The following is a 12,674-nucleotide window of genomic DNA, read 5'->3' as shown; positions in this document are numbered from 1 at the left end:
GGTTGTCTGTGCAGCTTGTCCTTCAGCTGCTCACAATGAGACAATATCCACAGGAAAGTATTGCTTACCAAATTCTTAGAGAGCTGCTAGGTACAGTATATGGTTCAGTACCAAGGTAAAGTTTTATATTCGTTTCTCTCGTCAATAGCTATAGAACCAATCATGCCATGACAAGAAAACATCTATATTCTAAATCAGGGGAGGATGGAGAACAATCCACACCTCTTTAGGATTTCACATCTTCAAACAAAACAAGTGGATGGTTCTCCGTCCTCCCGATTCAGAATATATCATTTTCATGGCATGCTTGGTTCAATTGCCTAGCTATTCACGAGATAAAACTACAATTCAATTTTTTTTAAACTGACTTCACCCTAGTGCCTAACAAAACCAGTGGATATTTTGTCTTAATTAAGGACAAACCGGTAGAGCAAATTCTAATGTATTTTTATTCAACATTCTGGGTTGTATGTAAGGAACATTTACACACAAATGCTTCAGGCTGTATTTAATTGTGTATTACAGCCTGATCAAGCAGACAAGTGACCTAGTTTGCTACTAAATGCCTCGTTCAAAACAACTGGGAACTTGGAAATGTCCGACTTCGGTGCGGTTAAAACGACTGCGAACTTGGGGGGAAAACGAGCTCCGACTGCGAAAAATCCAACTCGGAAACTTGGGCATCTTTCTAGAACAGTTGTCTTTCCAACCAGATGTCACATCATGACATAAGTGATCCTTGTCCCCCCCCCCCCCAGAGTTTCCAGTTGTCTTGAAATAACCAGAATGTTCAACCCCTTGGGTTGATGTTGTGGGATCTGTTTATTTTACAAGTCGGGAGAAGACAGACACAGTATTCCAGATAAATTGAGAAGCAAATAACGATGATCTGTCCTGGAGAGGGGAGCCAGTACGTTATTTTATAACTCTATGGTTCAATGGGCTGTTAGAACAGTCAGTAGGGTCATGGACCTTAACTTCATGCGTAAAGTATCCTACCCTGCTACGAAAAGTAAAATGACCTTAATTTGACAAAAACAGAATACCTTCTAGCCATGACCAGTCAGTAATCAGACGCAGGCATCACGATCATCAATAATCGATTGCCAAGACTTAAGGTCACGCCATAAACACATTTTCTCCACGTCTTTCGGAAAGCACGGAAGTTGATTACGACACAATGACATAAGAGGATTTAGCTAGCGATTAATAAAATGCTATTTCACAATATACACTGCTCGAATATTAGAATGCGCGAGTCAACCGGCTTGCTGTCTAAACACGTCGGTAATCGTTATACGCACCCATTCTTTGACAAATGCGTTTATCAGGAAGGCCATTTTTACAAGGCAATGGCATCCAGATTTTCTTGAGCGGGTTTTGAGTTAGTTCCCGCGGCGTTGCAGCGTTTGATGGTCTTGCTTCCATTCCGACTGCCACGGAGGACATGGTGGCCTCTGCTACTGTGGCGCGGAGCCTTTCTTCTATTGGAGCGTTACAGGAGATCTGTCTCGCATCAGTGCTGTTTGATGAGGTCTGCTGGTGGTTGGCATAATGGACTGAGGAACCATTATGGTATGTGCCTACCATAATCTCTCAAAAATACGCGCATATATTTGCTCTGAAATAATGAAGTAACGCTGTTGCAGTAAGCATCAGAGTTGCCATTTACAAAATGCAATTACATTTTCCAACTTCCAAGTTTATACTGGGATTAATGGCGCACTACTCGACGTCATTATTCCCCTATGCATCGATGGTATTATTGTATCAAGCTACAAGCACGGACAATGAATAATTAATTGAGCCTGTAAAAACAACCTATCCGTGTAGGCCTGTTATTTATTTACATTTTTAAAACATTTTAATAAACTGATATGTAGTTATTACGGTAAACAGACTACAACGTAACGCAACCTTAAATACCCCAACCCTTTCCTCCAGGACCACCAGACGTTTCACATTTACATGCACACCAATCTCCCTTTATTATTCGGACTACTCAAGTATTCAGTTGCGTTGACGCATAAAACATCATATACCGTTTAGAAGAACCCATCATTGTCATCAACTCCTTGACTAATTGAATCAGGTGTGCCAGGTTAGCGCGAAAACAAAAATGTGCAACGTCGTGGTCTCCGCGGAGAACTGGGGTAAAGACAGCTTCAGGTTGGATATTCGCCTGTAGTTTTCCTTACATCCACCAACAGCAGTTAGGGACCGTCAACATATTTACAAATCGAATTTTTCAAATGTCAATAGCTCTTCAATCATTACTCCTAAAACGTTCAACACTGGTTGTAGCTAACCCAATGGCATACACACATTGCACACTTTTTTTTGTCGATTTACATCTCGCACTATTTTAAATTATTTACATTTCAATAGCTCTTTGGTCATATGACCTGTCTTCAAACAAGGTTCAGAATGTCCACTGACTACATACCCTTATGTAGTCAGTGGACTATAGTTATTCCATTGTACTGGATCTAATACATATTAGCATTTTACATTCATAAGTGTAATAATTTATGACATACTGTGAAAAACTCTTGGCTGCTGGCTCTGTCACTTTCAGACATGCACAGAGCAGACTGAAAGGGGAAGGGTAGCTCTTGACTTGAACCACAGGGGTTCTCTGTAAAGAGAGAGTAATCCAAAAGACAGACACACCCCTTGACTTGATTGATTGGCACCCTTAACCTGTATGCATTCTCTCCTGATTGGTCTCCGTGGTGCTTAGTCAATGGGAACTCCGTTGCCGGCCCCATCATAAAGTTCTTACAGTCTGACTAAAGTGCCAGAGGTATGAGGAAAGACATCCTCCTTTGTATTTATGGGAACAAATATTTTATATAACAAAACGCTCTACATTTATTCACTCTGTGATAGGGTTGGATCCTATATGCTATTTTTCTCCTGTAAATTGTTCAGTGCCTATAATTTAGGCTGTGTGTAGAATAGGGCATAAAAGGAAATTACCTATACTAGATTATAGTGATAAGGAAATCAGCATTCAGTTTTGGCCTATGTATTCATTTGCCTATAACTAAATCAGAATTCCATTAGGTTTATATTTTTAAAGAGAATACTTCAAAATGAGATGATCCTGCTATGGAAGACAACTGGGTGGACATAAAGTGGAAAGGGGTGAAATAACTCACACCATGCAGCAGGACACCTTCAGCTGCGGGGTCTTTGTAATGCAGGTTTGATAGTTAGATTTTCAATAATGAATGGTTAGCTGTTGTGACAATTTGGTCAAAAACAACAAAATAAAATTTGGTGTAGATGGCCAAGGAAGTTGTACAGAACTTCCCCAATATCCCCTCCCAATTTTTTTTTTAATTTAACCAGTTAGGCTAGTTGAGAACAAGTTCTCATTTGCAACCTGGCCAAAATAAATAAAAGCAGTTCGACAGAGTTACACATGGGAAAAAAAGTCAATAATACAGTAGAAAGTCTATATACAGTATGCACAAATGAGGTAGGATAAGGGAGGTAAAGCAATAAATAGGCCATGGTGGCGAAGTAATTACAATATAGCAATTAAACACTGGAATGGTAGATGTGCAGAAGATGAATGTGCAAGTAGAGATACTGGGGTACAAAGGAGCAAGATAAATAAATAAATACAGTATGGGCCATTTACAGATGGGCTAGGTAAAGGTGCAGTGATCGGTGAGATGCTCTGACAGCTGGTGCTTAAAGCTAGTGAGGGAGATATGCGTCTCCAGCTTCAGTGATTTTTGCAGTTCGTTCCAGTCATTGGCAGCAGAGAACCGGAAGGGAAGGCAGCCAAAGGAAGAATTGGCTTTGGGGGTGACCAGTGAGATACCTGGCGGGGCTTTACCTAGCAGGGACTTGTAGATGACCTGGAGCCAGTGAGTTTGGCGACGAGTATGAAGCGAAGGCCAGCCAACGAGAGCGTACAGGTCGCAGTGATGGGTAGTATATGGGGCTTTGGTGACAAAACGGATGGTACTGTGATAGACTGCATCCAATTTGTTGAGTAGTGTTGGAGGCTATTTTGTAAATGATATCGCCGAAGTTGAGGATTGGTAGGATGGTCAGTTTTACGAGGGTATGTTTGGCAGCATGAGTGAAGGATGTTTTGTTGTGAAATAGGAAGCCAATTCTAGATTTAATTTTGGATTGGAGATGCTTAATGTGAGTCTGGAAGGAGAGTTTAGTCTAACCAGACACCTAGGTATTTGTAGTTGTCCACATATTCTAAGTCAGAACCGTCAAGAGTAGTGATGCTGGATGGCCGGGCAGCAAATCGGTTGAATGAATGGTTAGCTGTTGTTCATTTAGTTTTACTTGCATTTAAGAGCAATTGGGAGGCCACAGAAGGAGAGTTGTATGGCATCGAAGCTCGTCTGGAGGTTAGTTTACCTCTGGCCCTTCTTTGGACACTGGGTTTACAGAATGCTGTCGTCTGCATAGAGGTGGATCAGAGAATCACCAGCAGCAAGAGCGACATCATTGATCACAGAGAAGAGAGTCGGCCCTAGAATTGAACCCTGTGGCACCCCCATAGAGACTGACAGTGGTCCGGACAACAGACCCTCCGATTTGACACACTGAACTCTATCAGAGAAGTAGTTGGTGAACCAGGCGAGGCAAACATTTGAGAAATTTTTTAATTGATAGAACCCTCACAAAAACACATGGATCAACTGTGAAAAGAAATGGCTGAGGATATACTAAAAAATGTCTGGTATGTAATGACATTTAATTCAAAGTAAATGTAAATGCTTTATTTCTATGTAGTTGTGTAGGACAGCCATATGTTCAGTTCATGCCTATGATTTCAGAGTTCAACAAGGCCAACAACTGCTTCATGTGTGACACTGATAAAGAACCTGGATGTGGCCCAAAGACTGACTGGGTTAGTAACTTTATTTAACCTGTTTATAATATTTTGACAAGTGACGGCATGTAAGACCATTTATGATATAACAAAGGATGGCCAATGTCATTCTGCATTGATATTATTTATAACGTGTTACGTTTTGTTTTAGATTGAATGTTATGCATGCCAACAGTGGTTCCATGTGCTGTGTCTAGGAATGAAGACAAGAGTTCAGAGTGAATAACACAAACTGGAAGTGATGTCTTTGTTGTTGAAAATGTATGCTATACCCCATCCAAACTGAAGAGGCTCTGAAATGTACATCAACCAGGGATAAAGAGAAAGTGAACACTGAAATGTTTTGTACTTATTTGAAGTAAAGTGTCTGACATATTGTAGACTTTTAATCTTTTCCAACTTCTGTTTAATTTGTCAATATCCCATTTTTCTTCATTGATTTTCTGGCCACCATTACTGCGGTTGCATGTTCAGTATTTGTATTGACCAGTAAACCCACCTTACTCTCCATCCCGGCTTTGGAGAAATTAATAAAACATGACTCTCGTACTTTGCCCTTTATGGTTGATATTAACGATGAGAGACAGATAATATCTCCTTTCTCCTATTGTGTACCACTGTTAAATAGTGTAAAAATAAAAAAAAGGGAAAATATATGTACTTAGAACTACCAATTATTATAGATAAATATTAAAGAAAAGGGTAAACACAACACTGGACTGAACCCCCTAAATTGTCAAACTAATATTAATGTACAACAATATAGAAGATACATGACTAGAGGTTATGCAATATGGGTGTATATCCACTGCATGCTTCTTAGGTATGTAATTGACATGACTAAGGAGCTATTGAAATGTAAAACTATGAAAAATTTACGTTACACTGCGTGATTTTACAGTACACAAACAAGAGTGTGCAATATAGAAGGCTAGTCTGTGAACATTCTGAAGTTTGAGTCCAGCAGGTCACATGACCAATGAGCTATTGAAGTTTTAAATTCTGAAAAATGAATGTAAAATCGAGTGATATGAAAATGGACAAACTAAAGGGTGTGCAATACATAAGGGTAGTCAGTGGACATTCTGCACCTTGTTTGAAGTCATTAGGTCACATGACCAAGGAGCTATTGAAATGAGAAAGTTTGAAAAATTCATGTAAAAACTTGAGATAAATTAACAAACCAAAGGGTGTGAAATATAGAAGGGCAGTCAGTGGACATTCTGAACTTTGTTTGAGTCAAGTAGGTCACATGACCAAAGAGCTATTGAAATTCAAATGTAAAAAAAGTTTGTACTTTGTTTACGCTCCATAACTAATTCAACTAGGAATACAAAATGCAGCTCACATTTCCACATGTTTATTAGCTTTGGAAAGTGAATTAATGTTCAAATCGTGGCTTATTTGGAGTCTGTGGCGCAAGCGGTTTGAAAGTGTGAATATTTGTAGAATATCCAACTTGAAACTGTCTACCTCGGTTTGCAGTGAGGGGTTTAAGCAGGTGTGTAGTGCTACGGCAAAAATGTGCACCCCCCTAGAATCCATGGATTTTCCATTTCTATGAGATAGACTCTAGGCTACTACGGACACAGTAAAGAAAGGTTGAGATGCCACCAAGATATACAAGGGCTCTAAAATACATAGATATTAGGGTGGAAAACAAATATGGGGGCACCATGTTGGTCAGAAAGAGATATATAAACACTTAACATTTTTTTCCAAAACACTGTTCTAATCACAATGGAGATAATTATTAATACGCTGATATGTAAATTGTAATGCTTGCATGACCTCAGGATACCAACAGATTCAGTAATTGTGAAGAACTTTGATCTCAGTTCCAAACAAAAAGGATGCACCCAAAGATTAGTATACCCTTTAATCTGTGGCACCCCTCTGCAATACAGGTAGTGTTTCTCATATTCATAAGATGGCAGCATTGGGTTAGCTAGGCTTAAGCCTTTGAAGCATTAATAATACATTAAACTGGATGGTGGATCAGAAAACTTGGTGATAATAATACACAATAACCAATGAGTGCACAATGTTCAGAAGTGGACACATAGTGGCTACACCTCAGTGATTATAACTGGCACCCAAGGGTCATAACAGTGATGAATATGATTGAGGTAGGCAGTGACACAACAACCAACCGCAGGATCAAGCAACTTCTCTAAAAGTTCATACTTCTTCAATTTAAAAAATGTCATGTTCCTTTTCCATTTAAACCTGCTCATGTTGCATTTTCTGACCACATTATTCTCTGGTATTGCAATGACCTTGTCTTGTGCTATGGTAACCATGTTTACAAATGCCATTGCAACCCCTTGGAAGAACACCAGTGTTGGTTAAAAAAATGTAAAAAAAAATTTAAAGCACAACTGACCACTGAGTTAATAGTTTTGGAGCGATGGCTACTGTAAACATATTAGTTACTGTGATACAAGCCACATTGAATTTGGCTATAAATAACAATTTACATGAGCTAATTACAGTGGGGAGAACAAGTATTTGATAACCTGCTAAATCGGCAGTGTTTCCTACTTACAAAGCATGTAGAGGTCTGTAGTTTTTATCATAGGTACACTTTAACGGTGAGAGACGGAATCTAAAACAAAAATCCAGAAAATCACATTATATGATTTTTAAGTAATTAATTTGCATTTTATTGCATGACGTAAGTATTTGATCACCTACCAACCAGTAAGAATTCCAGCTCTCACAGACCTGTTAGTTTTTCTTTTAAGAAGCCCTCCTGTTCTCCACTCATTACCTGTATTAACTGCACCTGTTTGAACTCGTTACCTGTATAAAAGACACCTGTCCACACACTCAAACAGACTCCAACCTCTCCACAATGGCCAAGACCAGAGAGCTGTGTAAGGATATCAGGGATAAAATTGTAGACCTGCACAAGGTTGGGATGGGCTACAGGACAATAGGCAAGCAGCTTGGTGAGAAGGCAACAACTGTTGGTGCAATTATTAGAAAATGGAAGAAGTTCAAGATGACGGTCAATCACCCTCGGTCTGGGGCTCCATGCAAGATCTCACCTCGTGGGGCATCAATGATCATGAGGAAAGTGAGGGATCAGCCCAGAACTACACGACAGGACCTGGTCAATGACCTGAAGAGAGCTGGAACCACAGTCTCAAAGAAAACCATTAGTAACACACTACGCCGTCATGGATTAAAATCCTGCAGCGCACGCAAGGTCCCCCTGCACATGTCCAGGTCCGCCTGAAGTTTGCCAATGACCATCTGGATGATCCAGAGGAGGACTGGGAGAAGGTCATGTGGACAAAGAGCTTTCTGGTCTAAACTCCACCTGCCGTGTTTGGGGGAAGAAGGATGAGTACAACCCCAAGATCACCATCCCAACCGTGAAGCATGGAGGTGGAAACATCATTCTTTGGGGATGCTTTTCTTCAAAGGGGACAGGACGACTGCACCTTATTGAGGGGAGGATGGATGGGGCCATGCATCGCTAGATCTTGGCCAACAACCTCCTTCCCTCAGTAAGAGCATTGAAGATGGGTCATGGCTGGGTCTTCCAGCATGACAACGACCCGAAACACACAGCCAGGGCAACTAAGGAGTGACTCCGTAAGAAGCATCTCAAGGTCCTGGAGTGGCCTAGCCAGTCTCCAGACCGGAACCCAATAGAACATCTTTGGAGGGAGCTGAAAGTCCGTATTGCCCAGTGACAGCCCCAAAAGCTGAAGGATCTGGAGAAGGTATGTATGGAGGAGTGGGCCAAAATCCCTGCTGCAGTGTGTGCAAACCTGGTCAAGAACTACAGGAAACGTATGATATCTAATTGCAAACAAAGGTTTCTGTACCAAATATTAAGTTCTGCTTTTCTGATGTATCTAATACTTATGTCATGCAAATTAATTACTTATCATACAATGTGACTTTCTGGATTTTTGTTTTAGATTCAGTCTTTCACAGTTGACCTGTGTGTACCTATGATAAAAATTACAGACCTCCACATGCTTTGCAAGTAGGAAAACCTGCAAAATCGTCTGTGTATCAAATACTTGTTCTCCCCACTGTATATAGACAATGTTTTAACCATTTCTAAGTCTAAGAAGATAAATCTATTTTTAACAAAGCAAGTTGTGGCTCCTTTTAGGTGAACACATTCACTCAAATGCTGTGTCTAAGCATTACAGGCATCTTCTCTCAAATGCCCTGACTGGCTGTGATAGGTACGTTTATAATACATGCCTTCTGTTTTGCAATAGACCATGGTTAGTGGGAAGGAAGAGGAAGCATTTCAAAAGAATGACCGTCCTAATAAAAATAAATAAAGACTACGGCATCCCTGTAAACAACTAACTTGCCATGTCAAAGCATGAGACAGGTTGCTACTCACTGTCCACTATGACAAATGAACGCACAGTAAATACTGTGGATGTTTTTCCATGACCTTCTTATGGATACTGCATGTGCCTTACACACACTAAATGCAGCTCTGCTACCCTTGTTGAGCAAATGACATTTAAACCTGCCCTGAAAGACTTTTGCCATTTTAGAATGATTGTGTGTGCATGCTGTAGTTGTATTTACATTATCTAACCAGTCCAACCTGATATAAATCTTATGTCAGCATCAATCTGGTTTAGAACAGGTTTTGACTTCCAACAGTAAGCTTTAGCCACTACGTAAATTCCTTGATGTCGCAATCTGCCCGGTAGGCTTCCTGGCAAGCCCACCTGTCATTCATAATCAGAGTCAAACCATTGGCTTAGCAGTGCCCTATGAGAAACAGAAGCAGTGAAAACACAATTTGTACAAAGTTGAGTCTTGCATTTGGTGCAGTTGTAACTCCAGTGAGGCTGTTTTCCAGGACATCTGAGGATATAATGTGAGGACCTTCTACACTACATTGTATCGTGAACAGAAAGTGGGTCTAACACAACCCTTCCCACATCTCAGATGTGATACACACTGAGTATACCAAACATTAGGAACACTTTCCTAATATTGAGTAACAACCCCCATGAAAAACCCAGTAGCGTTGCAGTTCTTGACCCAAACCAGTGCGCCTGGCACCTACGCGGTTCAAAGGCACTTACATATTTTGTTTTGCCCATTCACCCTCTGAATAGCACACATACACAATCCATGTCTCAATGTTTAACAATCCTTCTTTAACCTGTGTCCTCTCCTTCATCTCCACGGATTAAAGTGGAATTAACACGTGGCATATATCAGGGATCATAGCTTTCACCTGGTCAGTCAATGTCATGGAAAGAGCAGGGGTCCTTAATGTTTTGTACACTCAGTGTAGAAGCCACATGACGTAATAACATGGGGAAACTCACTAGCCTACAAATGCCAATGGGTATCAGTATCCTAGCATTTCTATCGTTGCCATAGAATATATTGATCATAACCGTTCCTCAAAATTCAGTTTACATTGCTTTTCATGAAACAGACTCCAAAGTGTGTGGTTAAAATGTATAAACTATTTTGCATAAATTCAGCACGGTCATTTCAAATCGGCCACAATAACCTCATGCATGATATTACATTATAACCTTCCTCAGGGAACCACCAGTAGCCTAATCCTGTTAGGCTATAGAAATGAATTGTCAAGCTTTGACCATATATTGCAAGCTACATTTACACTGCATCCTATGACCCTACCGCGTTTTGTGTTGAATAAATGAACGTGTAGGCTACGCATCTGTTGTAGGTCAGCTTCGAATTAAATAGCTGTTTATGGGAAATACATAACATATGTCAGTGTGGTCATTTCTCGTGGATGTCAGTCTTCAAAACAGATTGTATTATCGTCACTCTAAGGTATTTCTTCAGCGTCAAAACAACACACCGCCTGTGACATTGGCACTTGTTAACGTCTTCCGCAGATCCGATACTTCGTTATTCACAGCCCAGTTTTGGTCGAATGGATGCATTCATATTTTGAACCTTAATATCTAAAGTCCAAATTCCTTACCCGTCTGATCCAGATTCTGCGTGCTTTTGGAACGACTGCAGCCTCTCATCCTCCGTGTTTAGTTCTGATGTAGCCTACGTTGAGTGCGGGGCAATCACACTGAATGAAACATGGTGCAGCCAGTTGAGGTCTAGAGCTGTGTGATGAAATTGCTGAGATGCATGTTGACTATTTATGCACACACCCACTTCTGCTGAATTACTTCAGGGTGATTGCAAGGCTGACCATTCAGTTTCTCAAGAAAGATAACTAACATGTTGATACTTATTTTTCACTATTGTGTTTCAGTTTATGCCACGATTTCAAATGAGATCACAGACAGTCAGATATGAGTCTAAGACAGGTCACTGATGCTGTGTAGCCTACTCAACATACACTACATGACCAAAAGTATGTGGATACCTGCTTGTGGAACATCTCATTCCAAAATCAATATATGGAGTTAATATGGAGTTGGTCCCCACTTTGCTGCTATAACAGCTTCCACTCTTCTGGGAAGGCTTTTCACTAGATGTTGGAACAGTGCTGCAGGGACTTGCTTCCATTCAGCCACAAGAGCATTAGTGAGGTCAGGCACTGATGTTGGGCAATTAGGCCTGGCTCGCAATTGGCTCTCCAATTCATCCCAAATGTGTTCGATGGGGTTGAGGTCAGGGCTCTGTGCAGGCAGTCAAGCTCTTCCACACTTATCTTGACAAACCATTTCGGTATAGAACTCGCTTTGTGAACGGGGTCATTGTTCCATGCTGAAACAGGAAAGGGCCTTCCCCAAACTGTTGCCACAAAGTTGGAAGCGCAAAATCATCTAGAATGCCATTGAATGATGTAGCGTTAAGATTTCCCTTCACTGGAACTAAGGGGCCTAGACCGAACCAGGAAAAATAGCCCCAGACCATTATTCTTTCTCCACCAAACTTTACAGTTGGCACTATACATTGGTGCAGGTAGCGTTCTCCTGGCATCCGCCAAAACCGGTGCCAAGTTGAAATTCACAGAGCTCTTCAGTAAGGCCATTCTACTGCCAATGTTTTTATATGGAGATTGCATGGCTGTGTGCTCAAGTTTATACACCTGTCGGTAACGACGGGTGTGGCTTAAATAGCCGAATCCACTAATTTTAAACGGTGTCCACATACTTCTGTATATATTGTGTACATGTTGCAGACTATATATAGACTGAGATATAGGCTAAGGACTTCAAGGGAGTCCAAGAATACATTTATTTAAGTTTCCCCTGGGAGATTTAGTTTACCATAGTAGGAATCTGAATTAAAATATTCTCAGTGCAATAAAACTGAAAGTTGAACTGCTGTAAACCTAATCTGAACTGCTTTGTGATTTACATGGCCCATTGATTTAGTAGCGACCCTAACTGAGCTATATGGGTTAAGTGGACACACGCACACGCACACACACACACCTAACAATGTGACCCAGTTGCCCAGCAGAGATAACAGTGCAGCATGTGACCCGTCTATGTGGACTGAAAGCTATTTCAGTTGCTCTAATGATACCCTTATCAGCCCTGCCTTGATAATGGCACTAATTGTCAAGCACATGATGTTGTGTCTTGTCTCTACTCAACAATAATATTGGAGTAAATGCATTGTGACAAATGAAGAGAAAGGGATGAGGCAAAGATAAATGAAACCAGTGTTGGGGAGGAAAATGTGATGAGAAAGATGTGATGAGAAAGAGCGAGAGAGACAGAATTGCTGGTTATGTATGTGCAACCTGGACTCAGGGGTAGACGTAAGATAGTAAATGTAAATGTGTGACACTCCAAATAGTATCATATGTTACGTTTAGTATGGTACTTATTAATTT

General features: G+C 40.7%; 1 protein-coding gene and 1 long non-coding RNA gene across 5 annotated transcripts in view; one reads left to right on the top strand and one right to left on the bottom strand.

Annotated features, from left to right (window-relative positions):
• Window positions 1–11,183, bottom strand: part of LOC110527942 (6-phosphofructo-2-kinase/fructose-2,6-bisphosphatase 4) — a 29,190-nt gene extending 18,007 nt beyond the window's left edge. For 2 of the 4 annotated variants that reach the window (XM_021609582.3, XM_090241090.1), the window contains exon 1: window positions 10,848–11,183. In XM_021609582.3, the coding sequence (XP_021465257.2) occupies window positions 10,848–10,896 (49 nt within the window). In that variant the 5' untranslated portion in view covers window positions 10,897–11,183. Of the gene's footprint in view, window positions 1–1,304; window positions 1,793–10,847 lie in introns of those variants that run through there. The other 2 variants (XM_021609580.3, XM_036983429.2) reach the window with 1 other exon arrangement.
• Window positions 1,146–5,423, top strand: LOC110527944 (uncharacterized). The gene is made up of 3 exons (XR_002474175.3): window positions 1,146–1,575; window positions 4,821–4,894; window positions 5,074–5,423. It is a non-coding gene; the product is annotated as an uncharacterized LOC110527944 (long non-coding RNA).
• Window positions 11,184–12,674: the final 1,491 nt, after the last annotated feature.

This window comes from Oncorhynchus mykiss, chromosome 7 (assembly GCF_057628025.1).
Source record: "Oncorhynchus mykiss isolate SJ-2025 chromosome 7, ASM5762802v1, whole genome shotgun sequence".
In the NCBI taxonomy this organism is placed as follows: Eukaryota; Metazoa; Chordata; class Actinopteri; order Salmoniformes; family Salmonidae; genus Oncorhynchus; species Oncorhynchus mykiss.
Note: the sequence above shows the minus strand (reverse complement) of the source record. Positions and strands in the feature narration are given on the sequence as shown.